Here is a 14,514-nt window from a genome sequence, read left to right as displayed (position 1 = left end):
TAAAGGAGTTCACTACTGCCTGAGTCTATTTGCTTTGACAATCGCTTTCATTTGACACCCAGATGTTTTCTCTGAATTCCATAGCTTCACTGTCAGGTACATTAACTGTGCTATCCACCTGGCCAGGTTGAAGATCTAGCAAACTGCATTGTGCTGTTAAAAACAGGAGCTTCAGGCAATAGTTTAGGAGGGTGGAGGCGTGAGGAGAGAAAAAGACAGTATATTTCAGTTAGTTTCCTTTTGTTTACTCCCCCTTAAAATGTGTTTCAGTGCTAGACACTGCGTCCCGAATGGGACCCTATTCCCTATATAGTGCACTACTTCTACTGGTTCTGGTCAAAAGTAGTGCACTATATGTGGAATAGAGTGACATTTGGGATGTATACACTGATGCCTCACAGGAAGAAACGTAGGTAATCATCTCGGCTCTTTCAGACGATGGGGGGACAAGGTTTTCTTTTCGTTGTCTGATATTCACCCAAAAAGAAAGTCCTCCAAGCTGGCTGCTTTTAGTAATAAAGCATTAATAACATTTTGAGGACAATCACAGGCCAAGAGGAGGCGTAATGTATTTATATGTGTGTGTGTGTGGGGGGGGGGGGCTTGATTACATTGAAATTAAATGTGATAAGTGCCATGAACCCCTATAAGCACCTCCATATGTTTTTGGTTAACGTTGAAGCTGACATTGAGCCTAACCTCAAGAGGTGGTGTCCGAAATGGCACCCTATTCCCTTAAGAGTGCACTACTTTTGACCAGGGCTCTGGTCAAAAGTAGTGCACGACATAGAGAATAGGGTGCCATTTGGGACACACACCAGACTGTGACTGTGTGGCAGTGTTTGCCTGACTGTTTGGATTTTTGCTTGCAATGCAAATTTGGTCCGCTAATTTGGTCTGTGGTTTGACCGATGGGGTATGATTCTATTAGTGCACAATCCCTCCCATAAGGCTAATTGAGAATGGATTGCAGAAGTAATCATATTCAGATGAGGAGAGAGACCACAGGAAGCAGATCTAAGAATGGTTGTATGCCAAAGGTTAAGGGAATTATATGGATTTTGTCATGTATGTTTTCAGACAGGGACAAGACATAAAATTGTCTGAGGCAATATCGACAATGATATAGTAACTATAGTACAGTCAATCACCACAAAGCAACAATCATAAGAAACTATAATGACTACATGTTGCAATTAGCATGTTGCAGTCTCTCAATGCAGACTGTTGAGATGACCAGCATACACGGCACGTTTGATTCTGGGTCCCCGAGATTTTGTAGCAATAAATACAACAACACTTGACTTAATGCTGGAGAACACTATTGTATGGTACTGTAATGCTTGTCATCAACAAAAAAAAAAAAAACACAAAAAGTGTCCGTTGCTGTGCTTCTCTTCAGGTTTACTATTAGATTTGCCTAGATTCATCCCCTTGACCAATCTCCTGGTAGAGTGTGGGTGTATCTCAGTATGCATTCTGCACAGCAGTGACGGCCTCCTTGCATAGGGGGTCCAGTTTCCCATCTCCTCCTGTGGAAGGCAGGATAAAGGACTGTTACTCTATAAACACAATGTACTCAATGCTACTGTGACATCATAATCAGTGACTTGGACAATCTGATTAATCTGAACACTCTATGACGATGGCTTCATATAGATGGCTCTAGAAGAGGGGTTTTCAACCTTTTCTTTCCCAGGCAAATTGGCGACCCAGGCATCCCCATCCTACGTTATCAAAAATGTTTTGTCACCTCTTGTTAGGTGAACGATAATGTAAAGGACAAGTAATCGACATTTTAAAATTAATAGATTTGGTAGATAGTTTTTCATTATTTTGAAGTATTCAAATTAGTGGCTTCGGCTATTTCAGCCACACTCGTTGCTGACTGGTGTATAAAATTGTATATATATATTGTAAGGCTAACTATTGTGGTTTCGCAACACTGTGATGTTGACGTGTGGTTCATTTTCCTAAATGTCGAACCTTTGGCATTACTTATTCAAATCGGCACAAACATGAATTTACGGCTGGTAGTACATTGGTTGAAATTAACGAGCGTATTGTGCACTTCTCCCGCCCCGCCGGCAAGTACAAAAGTAACATTGCGGTAGTTTTGTTCTCAGTCTATTTAATTTAAACTCATTTACCATATACATGAAATTACAGTTGCTAATGGTAGAGGACACAGAAGTTGTTTGTCATACAATATGGTGTCTCTAGCTCTATCGATCTCTGAGTAAATAGAAACAAAAAGCGTTACTTTCGTCACAGGCCTCCCCTCTATGTGTAATTGGCAGTTGAGAAATAAAGTTGACATCATTAGAAATAAGATATTGTTCTATTTCCTACTGTAGGTATGCATTTCAAAATGTGTTCATTCTGTTGTTGCTAGTGTAACAGTTGTTGAAGTACTATGTGAATTTCACCAGGTTCATATATCAATATGTTGTGTTGATTTGTTATGCATGCCTGCATCCTGGGAGAAGGGGAGTGTGTACTTACGTTTTGCCCGGCGTGCTCGTGCTCAAATCATTTTGATGCACTGAGAGAGGTAGGCACGCTTTTTCTGTCTTCAGAAAAGTTTGATTCTTTTAAGTACAAAGTCATACACACAATGTTTTGTTCATGAATAATGATGTATATTTAGAGGTTACTCATAAATGGATGGTATTGTTAAGATGCACTTGTAATTGTACTTTTTAGGACGATATCAATATTCTGAATTCAACATGTGGTTAATAGCTAGCTAAGGTATTAGCAGGCTATTGTATGTGTGAACGATGGCTAGCTCCTCGAATGATCCCAGTCCCTCCTATTGTGCATCTGTTGTAGAAAGAGGCGACGATTCTCAGAACAGATGTGCTCTACAAATGTTTTATTTCCTTTTGGATGCAGGTATGTGGTTTTATCAATGTAAAATATGTTATGTATAATAAGGAGAGAGTGTATTAATTTTTGTATTTAAAATCATTTTGATGCACTGAGAGAGAAAGAGGCGACGATTCTCAGAACAGATGTGCTCTACAAATGTTTTATTTCCTTTTGGATGCAGATGCAAGATGCAGAGAGTCAATTCTGCTTGATTAAAACTACCTGATCTCCAAAGTCCACGTTTATGGTCTCTATCAACCACACACAACGCAGAGTTACAGCGGTGTAGTATAGCACCGGCTACATTGGTGCCTTCTAGACCCGGATTCATCGTTGATCGACGTCAGCTCAATCACCGCGGCGCTGCTGCTCTAGAGACTAAAAATATCATTGAGGTACTCTTGCCGCCTTGTGGCAGAAATCGGAACTACAGTTTTTTTTTCTTTTCTTTTTTCTGACAACGATGTATTGAGAGCGCTGTTTATCGTTAACCAACATAGAAGTGTGTTCATCAACAGACATTTTAACGTAACTTTAGTGGCATGGCATCTTATAATGGTGATGAACCCAAATTCACTGCTGGGAGGGGGAGGTTTTTCTCATACTCTGATCAAACCCCGGTAAAGTGTGTAGGTGCAGGAGGTTCCCCCATGTTTTGCTCCACAAAAAAATTGGATGAAAGCCCTTCATCTAGTGTTAATCCAAATGCCCCTGTAGATGGTCTAGCTGAGCTGGTCACTCAGCTAGCCCGGGAAATAGGGAGCTCCATTAGGGAAGAACTACAGAGTGGCAGGTCCAGTACTTATGAGCCACCAGTAAGTACAGAAAAGATAAGTGATCATCATTCAGACTCAGTAGGATATGTAGATCTCAGTCAAATTAAGTTCATCATGCAATCAGACATAAAGGAACCTCCTACATATAGAGGAGATGGTACAGACAAATGCTCCATTCATGAATGGGAGGAGTTGATGAGAATATACTTGAGGAGAAAGGGTTGTCTTGTTGGGGAACAATCAGATGAGTTGATTAGTCGATTATCTGGCAAAGCAAGAGACATGGTAAAGATAAATTTACGCAATGAGACAACAGTTGATCCTACAGAGAAGCCAGAGATTGTATTTGACATTCTGAAACAGAATTTCAGTGAATTGGCCTATTCGTGCATGCCCTTGGCTGATTTTTACAATACTAAACCTGTACCCGGAGAGGCTGTTATGGAGTACTGGGTTCGATTGAACAAGGCTGTAGATGTCGCTGACGAGGGCCTTAAGAGACAAGGTAAGAAGATTGACAGCTCCAACTCTGATGTCGTTAGGATGTTTGTAACATACTGCCCTGACCCCAAACTGGCAGCAGTATTCCAATACAAGTCTGCTGAGAAATGGACTGCGAGTGAAGTACAGGAGAGAATCTATGAACATGAACGCCGCAGGAAGGCCACCATGTGTCAATCTACCGCTGTATCCTCAAAGCAAGTAACAGTACATCCCCAGATAACTCCATGTGAAGGCGGGGTCAATGCTGGTACGTGCAGTGACACTTCTCTCACATCAAGCGCCAAACAAGATGGGCAGAGTGCAAGTATCGAGAGACTCATTCACCTGCTTGAACGTACCTTAGAGAAGAGCATACCACCCGTTATGGTTTCACAGACACAGGCCAAGGCACCATCTTTCCCCACCCAGCCCTTCAGGCGTAGGGAATGCAGGGTTTGTGGCTCAACAGATCACTCCACTGTGATGCACTGTAGACATGAGAACCTGTGCCTCCTGTGCTTTTCCCCAGATCATTGGAAGTCAAATTGTCCTAAACCGGGGGAACGCTATGCCAATCCCGGTGGTGAAAGACGCCCACCACAACAGCAGAGAAACTCACCACCACAGCAGCAACCGTTAAACTGACACGCCCACAGGTGAAGGGGGGAAATGTGGGTGTTCAACTGTCTACCCCCAAGAAAGAATTTGATGATCTTGAGAAAACGTATGAGATTTTGTGCTCTGATGCGAAAGAAGGAGAGAAAATTGTTATGTTAGGTTCACAAGAAGTTGAGGCTTTTTCAGATTTGTTTTACACCTCTGTGTCTGTACATGGGAAAGTGCAGCTTAAGGGCATGCTTGACACTGGGTCTATGGCCTGTACATTAAGTGAACATGCGGAGCAGAGACTTTTGGAAGCAGGTGCCCTTCCTCAGCATTATCAGCCTCCCACAGAGTTAGTATTAGTGGGGTGTGGGGGGAAGAAGACCTCAACAAAGTGTTTCTATGATTTGGAGATGCAAATCTATGGGATTGATGTTAAAGTGCCCACTCTAGTTGTTCCTGGACAGCGTGATGATCTCATCCTGGGATCGAATGTCATTAAGCATCTATTGCATGAGATGAAAGGCACGGATGAATACTGGAAGCTCGTCAACAACATGGATGGCCAGACCCACTCACCAGAGGGTGAGCAGTTTCTGCAGATGATGACAAGTGTCACAAGATGGAAGGGACAGCAAGTCGATGGCAAGATTGGGACAGTGAAGCTCACTCAAGCTGTGACTCTTTCGCCCAAGACTGAACACTTAGTTTGGGGTAAACTTCCTAAAAATGTGGCATTGTCTCCAGGCAGCACTGTAATAGTCGAACCTACCAGGTCAAAGGTCATGCCCAGAAACATACTCGTGGGTAGAGTTATTACACCCATGTGGGGAGATGGCTGGGTGCCTTTAAAGGTAGTAAACTGTTCTGACAAACATCTCACCCTAAGACGTAACATGAAGTTGGCAGATGTGTCTACATGCTTGGCTGTTGAGGATGCAACAATATTTCAGGGCCTTCATGAGGTGAGGAAAACCCCAATGGAACAGAAGCAGGATGACAATGGCTGCCACAATCTGAAACAAAGACTGTCTGATCTAGGATTAGTAGACATTGACATTGATGGATGCCAGGTAGCTGACCAGTGGAAGGAAAAGCTTGTGAATACCATCACAAAATATGAAGACATCTTCTCAAGACATAATCTGGACTGCGGAGAAGCCAGGGGTTATGTTCACCGTATCCACCTGGTTGATGACAGACCCTTCCGGCTACCATACAGAAGAGTTCCGCCTGCTCATTACCTGAAGCTGAGGAAGGTATTGACAGATATGGAAGAAGTAGGTCTTATACGCAAGTCAGTTAGTGAGTATGCCTCCCCTTTAGTCATGGTATGGAAGAAAGACGGGAGTCTGAGGTTATGCACTGACTTCAGGTGGATGAATGCACGAACGGTGAAGGACGCTCATCCCCTTCCTCATCAAGCAGATTGCCTCGCAGCCCTTGGTGGCAGTGCATTTTTCAGCACCATGGACTTGACCTCAGGATTTTATAACATTCCAGTTCACGAAGAGGACAAGAAGTACACAGCCTTTACCACACCAATGGGACTTTATGAGTACAATCGCATGCCACAAGGTCTGTGTAACAGCCCGGCCTCTTTCATGAGAATGATGTTGAGTATATTTGGGGACCTAAACTTCTCAAATCTCCTTTGTTACTTAGATGACTTGTTGGTCTTTGCACCCACCGAGGAACAGGCTCTACAGCGACTTGAAGTTGTGTTTAGCCGTCTAAGAGCCAACAATCTCAAGCTAGCACCCAAAAAATGCCACTTTCTACGAAGAACAGTGAAATTCCTCGGACATATCATTAAAGAGGACGGTGTGTCAGTGGATCCTGAGAAGGTGGAGGCCATTGCCAAGATGAGCCAAGCTCAGCTGATGGAGGCAGATGGATGCACTCCCTCTGCTCGGAGGCTGAAATCCTTCTTGGGTATGGTATTATATTACCAGCACTTCATTCCTGACTGTTCTGCTATAGCCAGACCTTTGTTTGCACTCACTGGGGGTCAAAAGAGAAGAGGAAGAGATGGGAAGAAGGGCAACAGTGGGATTTTCCGGAAGCTGACGCTATCGGATTGGACTGAGGAGTGTGTCGTTGCATTCCAGAAGCTGAAGGATGCTCTTTTGAATTGTGTCATGCTAGCTCACCCTGATTTCGAGAGGCCGTTCATTCTCTTCACTGACGCTTCCTTGGATGGTCTTGGGGCTGTGCTTTGCCAAGTACCTGAAGGTGAAGATAAGGCAAGGCCCATAGCATTTGCGAGCAAGACACTGAGTAAGTCGCAGAGAAGGTACCCGGCACACAGACTTGAATTTCTAGCACTGAAATGGAGTGTGTGTGAGAAATTCAGTCACTGGCTTAAGGGGCACGAGTTCACTGTCTGGACAGATAGTAACCCGTTAACGTACATCATGACAAAACCCAAGCTGGACGCTTGCGAGCAAAGATGGGTTGCCAAGCTGGCACCGTACAACTTTGATTTGAAGCGTATCCCAGGCAGCAAGAACACAGTAGCAGATGCACTGAGCCGCGATCCCTTTGCAGTGACTGTCGCGCAGAGACTGATGAGGGAGTCCTACCTAGCACTTCTGTCTGAGGCTGTTGGGACACTGAATGATGATGTCCAAGATGCCTTCCGTTGGGCTTCTTATCCCCAGGAGATAACCTCTTTGACCACTGCTGAAGTGAAGGCCATATGTCAGCTCCATATTGACTGGGAATGTTCAATGGAGATGCAAGCAATCCAGCTTGGTTCCAACACCCAACGGCTGCTTTCTCCTGGTATTGACACTTTGCCTGAACTCTCGCACGAGGAACTTCGAGATTTCCAGCTGCAAGACTCTGTGACTTCCAAGGTCATCCCTTTCGTCTTCAATAAGAAACGGCCCACCAGACGAGATCGATACAGTGTTTCTTCTAAAGTGTTGTTGCTGATGAAACAGTGGGATCGCTTGATCCTAAGAGAGGGAGTTCTGTATCGTGTCATTAAGGAGAGTCACACAAACCGGAGAAGGTTCCAGTATGTCTTGCCAGAGGTGTTGAGACTCAAAGCGATGACTGGCATTCACGACCTTGCAGGACATCAAGGCCAAGCTAGAACTCTAGCTCTGGCCAGGCAGAGATTTTTCTGGCCGGCAATGGAGAGAGACATCAAGGAGTATGTGCGCTGCTGCCAGAGATGCGTTCTAGCAAAGACACCAGAGCCAGCGGCTAGAGCCCCGTTAGAGAGCATCAAAACTTGCTCTCCCATGGAGTTGGTGTGTTTGGATTTTTGGACAGCGGAAGACAGTAAGAAGAACTCAGTTGATGTTCTGGTGGTGACTGACCACTTCACTAAACTTGCCCATGCATGGCCATGCAGAAACCAGACAGCCAAGCAAGTAGCTCGTAAACTGTGGGATCATGTCTTCTGTGTCTACGGCTTTGCATCAAGGATCCATACTGATCAAGGCGCAAATTTTGAGAGTGAGCTAATAGCAGAACTGCTTAAGCTCTCCGGTGTCCAAAAGTCCAGAACCACAGCATATCACCCAATGGGGAATGGAGAAACTGAACGCTTCAACAGGACTTTAGGTAGCATGCTCAGGAGTCTGCCCTTGAAAACCAAAGAACATTGGCCTGAACAAATCCAGTCATTAACATTTGCCTACAATGCCACTGTTCACGAGACTACGGGCTATGCTCCATTCTTTCTCATGTTTGGTAGAGTCCCTCGGCTACCAGTGGATGTTATGTTCCGCAATGTTTTGGATGACTCCAGTGTTGTGGATTGCAACAAGTATGTCGAGACTCTGATCACTGGGCTGAAGGAAGCTATGAGTGTTGCCCAAAGGCACACTGACAAGCAACAGAGACGACAAGGTCGGGAGTATGACAAGCGGGTTAAAGGCATCGGTTTGTCCATGGGGGATCGTGTCCTCATCGCCAACAAGGGTGAAAGGGGCCGCCGCAAGTTGGCTGACAAGTGGAACCCCGAGATTTTCACAGTGACTTCAGTCAATCCACAAACTCACACGTACATAATCCAAGATCGTTATGGCAGAGAGAAAGTGGTTCACAGGAATCTACTGCTGCAGGTGAATTTCCTGCCATTTGAAATTGATGATTCAGTACACTTCAATGACAGTGATGCTGCAGGGCCTTCAATCAATGTAGATGCAGGAGAGGCCACCCACTCCGGCGATGGACTGGACAGGGAAGACATGGAGGACTCTGGGGAGGAAAGTGCATCCTGGCTGGCGGAGGATTCAAGCGATTACTCCGAACTCTGGACATCGGATGGAAAGTCAGACCCAGAAGAACCTTGTTCTCTTGAGGAAAATGACCGGGGAAGCACCTCTGAGATTCTGGAGCTGATTCCTTCAAACTCACCTCTGATCAATGATCTAAGGCCAGAGCCACCGTTAGTTACTATGGCCCCTAGCCCAGTGGCAGGTCGCACAAGGGCGGGGAGGGTAGTTAAACCAGTAAAGAGACTAATAGAGTCAACCCACCAGAAGGTGTAAGTTTAACATAGTACAGAGATGATTTAGTACAGGATTTTTTTTTAAGGCTAAGAATGTAGATATAGTGTAAGAGGCACTATGCATCTAGGGGCAGTTGAAGGCCTGACCAACTTTCGCTTGCCCTGAACCCTATGGGTAGCTTTGAGCTGAATTCAGAATTAAGCCTTGAGCTTGGTAGGTTATTTTGTTGTTTTACAAGGTTGGTGAAATTCAGGAGGGGTGAATGTAACAGTTGTTGAAGTACTATGTGAATTTCACCAGGTTCATATATCAATATGTTGTGTTGATTTGTTATGCATGCCTGCATCCTGGGAGAAGGGGAGTGTGTACTTACGTTTTGCCCGGCGTGCTCGTGCTCAAATCATTTTGATGCACTGAGAGAGGTAGGCACGCTTTTTCTGTCTTCAGAAAAGTTTGATTCTTTTAAGTACAAAGTCATACACACAATGTTTTGTTCATGAATAATGATGTATATTTAGAGGTTACTCATAAATGGATGGTATTGTTAAGATGCACTTGTAATTGTACTTTTTAGGACGATATCAATATTCTGAATTCAACATGTGGTTAATAGCTAGCTAAGGTATTAGCAGGCTATTGTATGTGTGAACGATGGCTAGCTCCTCGAATGATCCCAGTCCCTCCTATTGTGCATCTGTTGTAGAAAGAGGCGACGATTCTCAGAACAGATGTGCTCTACAAATGTTTTATTTCCTTTTGGATGCAGGTATGTGGTTTTATCAATGTAAAATATGTTATGTATAATAAGGAGAGAGTGTATTAATTTTTGTATTTAAAATCATTTTGATGCACTGAGAGAGAAAGAGGCGACGATTCTCAGAACAGATGTGCTCTACAAATGTTTTATTTCCTTTTGGATGCAGATGCAAGATGCAGAGAGTCAATTCTGCTTGATTAAAACTACCTGATCTCCAAAGTCCACGTTTATGGTCTCTATCAACCACACACAACGCAGAGTTACAGCGGTGTAGTATAGCACCGGCTACACTAGCAATATTCATTAACAAAAATGTATCCACTTTTTTGTTGCTCTATTGATATATTTTCGCGGACCCCTAGAGGGGTGGCAGACTCTAGGTTGAATACCCCTGCTCTAGAATTCGTTTTTTTTTTTTTTTTTTTCAGATGAGGTCACAATCAGAGAGTGGACAAGGGTTATATCCATGTGCATTCAGTTACAGTATGCATACCTAACTCTGTGAAAACGACACGTCATAATTGACCACTGTACACTTTGACCGAGTAATCTACAGTATCTACATTGAATTTACCAAACTCCAGTTGTTTTATGCTGCATGTGTAGACACATTCTCCATTGACCACAAGTTCCACCTTGTTCCAATCAGACATTTTCTCCAATACACTTTGATGTCCATTCTCTTTCAATGCAGCTAGGAAAGTTAGAAGACATGGATAAGTGCCATTATCGGGGAAACTAAAAGGTAGGCTACTAACTGCTCACATATATACAACTAATACGCACTTTGACGCTGCAATAGGCACACTTATTTGAATGTAGCCAAGGATTATATCTACCTTGGAGGCCAATCAGACGAAACGTTCTGTGGTCCACGATGCCACACGATTTATAAGGGCCGTAGCGCACGATTACTACTGCATTTTGAGGCATTGTAACTATTGCTGATAACGCCTATTACCAACTAAACCTCTTCTATGTCCTGGATTAATTTCTGGCCTGTGTTACGCACAGCAGTGCCCCTAACGACGGGGCGCGACCGTCATCTCCAAGGAAGTAATTTACTGGTTTGGTGTGACGTCACCGTGAAGCCGTTTTGTGGAGAAGTCACCGCTCAACGTAATGCTGCGTTTATTGACTAGTCAAAACGAGGAAACTCTGAAATGTCAGACTTGCTAACTGGTTGTAGTTATACACATGCCGCATTCATTCAGTTAGCAAGTCGGAAATGTACGAGTTTCCTAGACAAGACTTGCACATGAACGCGGCATAACACATGCTCCCTGCAAGATACAGTGTGAGTTATTATAAAATCATAGTTTAGTTTACGCGCAGACCGCAGAGTTTAACGCATTTATGACAGCATAGTGGCTGCACGTCATAATCAACATTATCAGCATATGGATGTTGCGGTCCTCTTGAAATACCCTTTACTGAGTCTTTGGTTAAACATTTCAATTTGGTTAAATTACCTTATGTCATGTTATGTATGGTAAAGTGATTACATTTTACACTAAAGAGGTTTGTGCGTTTACAGGTGCTACATTTCCCTGTGGTACTAAAGTAATATATGTTATCCTGCAAGCTGAGACACTTAAGTTATAAAGGTGCTCTGGTCACACTCCCAAACACCTCCTGCTCTAGCCATAGGAGCGAATGACATCACCGCCCAGGCAGTCTTTTGAGTTGACTTTGGGTTTGTCTGTGGGTGAGGCAGGCAACTGCATCATGGGAAAACTTTTGAGGGATGCTGCTTGTCCTGAGATTGAATTGATTGAATACCATGTTATTGGAGACCTTTGGCTCAATTTCATGAATAAGCAAAGTCACTCAGTGACTAAACACACTGAGGCATAAATCTTACACACATAGGCCTATATGAATCACACACAACCCCCATGTGCATGATCATCACACACACACACACACACAAGCATTTGTCAACATCTAAGAGACCAAGGGAAGGAAGAGGGTTTTGGTACACTCCAGCTTTCATCATTGTGGACTTTAGCATTCACAGCCTGCTCCAAAGGGCCTGTATTCTGTTCACATGATTCTAGAACACATGACAGTGAGGGTGATTGTCTCCTGTGATTAGATTTGTTCTGAACACAGATGATCACTTGGATTCTCTTTAAAATGAAGTCACATTTATGATTCTACAATCACAACACAGCAAAACGATCACATGTTGTAAATATGTTGCTGATTTTGTTTTTCAGATTGAGGAACCTCTAATGCTAGTCTTCCCTATTCATTCTCTAAAATCATTTGTATCTAATAAAATATTTCACTGATAAGCATAGGGAAGTGCAGGTAAATAAACCTATTAAAAGTGACACGTAATTTCCTTACTCAACCCAGTTAATCTCTAAAATCTTTTCACAATGTGCTCCACATCTTTAGTGTTTAATCAGATCATGGAAAGACCTTCCTAAATCACCATCCACTTGATTCTGGAGCATCAACATAATCTGGGTAAAAGCTGCCTCTGGAAATACCAATGATCTGTCTAGATTCTCTTCCTCCTCTCTCGGTCTCGGTCTTCTCTCTGCCCTCTCTCTCTCTTAGGGCTTTATCTTAGGGCTTTATTGGCATGGGAAACATGCTTACTTTGCCAAAGAAAGATAAATAGATAATAAACTAAAGTTAAATAAACAATTAAAAATTAACTGTAAACATTACAACATTACACTAACAAAAGTTCCAAAGAATAAAGACATTTCAAATGTCATATTATATATATATATATATATATATATATATATACACACATATATATATATATATATACACACATATATATATATATATATATATATATATATATATATAGTGTTGTAATGATGTGAAAATAGTTAAAGTACAAAATGGAAAATGAATAAACATAAATATAGGTTGTATTTACAATGGTGTTTTGTTCTTCACTGGTTGCCCTTTTCTTGTGGCAACAGGTCCCAAATCTTGCTGCTGTGATTCACACTGTGGTATTTCACCCAATAGATATGTTTATCAAAAATGGATTTGTTTTTGAATTCTTTCATACATTTGGCAGAAGGCTAGGAAGTGCAGCTCAGTTTCCACCTCATTTTGTTGGCAGTGTGCACATAGCCTGTCTTTTCTTGAGAGCTAGGTCTGTCTTCGGCTGCCTTTCTCAATAGCAAGGCGATGCTCACTGAGGCTGTACATAGTAAAATATTTCCTTAATTTTTGGGTCAATCACAGTGGTCAGGTCAATTCTTTCTAATGTGTCAAGTAATTATCTTTTTGTTTTCTCATAATTAGGTCGGGTCTAATTGTGTTGCTGTCCTGAGGCTCTGTGGGTTCTGTTTGTGTTTGTGAACAGAGCCCCAGGACCAGCTTGCTTAGGGGTCTCTTCTCCAGGTTAATTTCTCGGTAGGTAATGGCTTTGTTATGGAAGGTTTGGGAATCCCTTCCTTTAAGGTGGTTGTAGAATTTAACGGTTCTTTTCGGATTTTGAAAATTATCGGGCTATCGGCCTAATTCTGCCCTGTATGCATTATTTGGTGTTTTACAATGTATGCAGAGGATAGTTTGGCAGAATTCTGCATGCAGTCTCAATTAGGTGTTTGTCCAATTTTGTGAATTTCTTGGTTGGTGAATGGACCCCAGACCTCACGTCCATAAAGGGCAATGGGTTCTATAACTGATTCAAGTATTTTTTAGCCAGATCCTGATTGGTATGCCAAATTACATGTTCCTTTTGATGGCATAAAAGGCCCTTCTTGGGTTGTCTCTCAGATCATTCACAGCTTTTGTGTAAGTTACCTGTGGCGCTGATGTTTAGGCCAAGGTATGTATAGTTTTTTGTGTGCTCTAGGGCAACTGTGTCTAGATGGAATTTATATTTATGGTCCTGGCAACTGGACCTTTTTTGGAACACCATTATTTTGGTCTTGCTGAGATTTACTGTCAGGGCCCAGGTCTGTGCATCTGTGCATAAGATCTAGGTGCTGCTGTAGGCCCTCCATAGTTGGGGACAGAATCACCAGATGTTGTTTGTTTAGGAGTTCTCCAATTTTCCTAGAAGTGATTAGATTTGATGGATTCTTCAATTACATTGAGCTGATTTCTGACGTGCTGTTCTTTCTTTTTCCGTATTGTATTTCTGTATTGTTTTAGTGATTCACCATAGTGAAGGCGTAGACTCTGGTTTTCTGGGTCTTTATGTTTTGGGTTGGATAGGTTTCTCAATTTCTTTCTTAGGTTTTGGCATTCTTCATCAAACCATTAGTCATTGGTATTCATTTTCTTAGGTGGTCTGCTTGAAACTTTTAGATTTAATAGGGAAGCTGAGAGGTCAAGTATACTGTTTAGGTTTTCTACTGCCAAGTTTACACCTTCACTATTATACTGAAACATTTTGTCCAGGAAATTGTCTAGAAAGGATTGGATTTGTTGTTGCCTAATTGTTTTTTGGTAGATGTCCACACTACTTTCCTTCCATCTATAGCATTTCTTAATATTATTGCTCTCTCATTGCTCTGTTCAAGTAGTGTGTGATTTTGCTGTGGGGTGTCAGTGGACT

General features: G+C 42.7%; 1 protein-coding gene across 1 annotated transcript; it reads right to left on the bottom strand.

Moving 5' to 3' along the window:
- Positions 1-1,363: 1,363 nt before the first annotated feature.
- c7h10orf53 (chromosome 7 C10orf53 homolog) lies at positions 1,364-10,947 on the bottom strand. The gene is made up of 3 exons (XM_071162044.1): positions 10,805-10,947; positions 10,540-10,659; positions 1,364-1,532 (listed from the first exon to the last, which is right to left on the bottom strand). The coding sequence occupies exons 1-3, from the start codon at positions 10,896-10,898 to the stop codon at positions 1,468-1,470; spliced, it is 279 nt and encodes a 92-aa protein (XP_071018145.1). The 5' UTR covers positions 10,899-10,947; the 3' UTR covers positions 1,364-1,467.
- Positions 10,948-14,514: the final 3,567 nt, after the last annotated feature.

Source organism: Oncorhynchus clarkii, chromosome 7, assembly GCF_045791955.1.
Source record: "Oncorhynchus clarkii lewisi isolate Uvic-CL-2024 chromosome 7, UVic_Ocla_1.0, whole genome shotgun sequence".
Taxonomy (NCBI): domain Eukaryota; kingdom Metazoa; phylum Chordata; class Actinopteri; order Salmoniformes; family Salmonidae; genus Oncorhynchus; species Oncorhynchus clarkii.
This window is presented reverse-complemented; position numbering and strand designations above follow the sequence as displayed.

What these genes read in the sequence shown, in the direction of transcription:
- c7h10orf53 (XM_071162044.1), bottom strand. Translation starts at nt 10,898, where the DNA reads ATGCCTCAAAATGCAGTAGTAATCGTGCGCTACGGCCCTTATAAATCG. An exon ending in TCGTCTGATTGGCCTCCAAG is followed by an intron (nt 10,660 to 10,804) that starts GTAGATATAATC and finishes TAACTTTCCTAG; the next exon opens with CTGCATTGAAAGAGAATGGA. An exon ending in CATAAAACAACTGGAGTTTG is followed by an intron (nt 1,533 to 10,539) that starts GTAAATTCAATG and finishes TGCCTTCCACAG; the next exon opens with GAGGAGATGGGAAACTGGAC.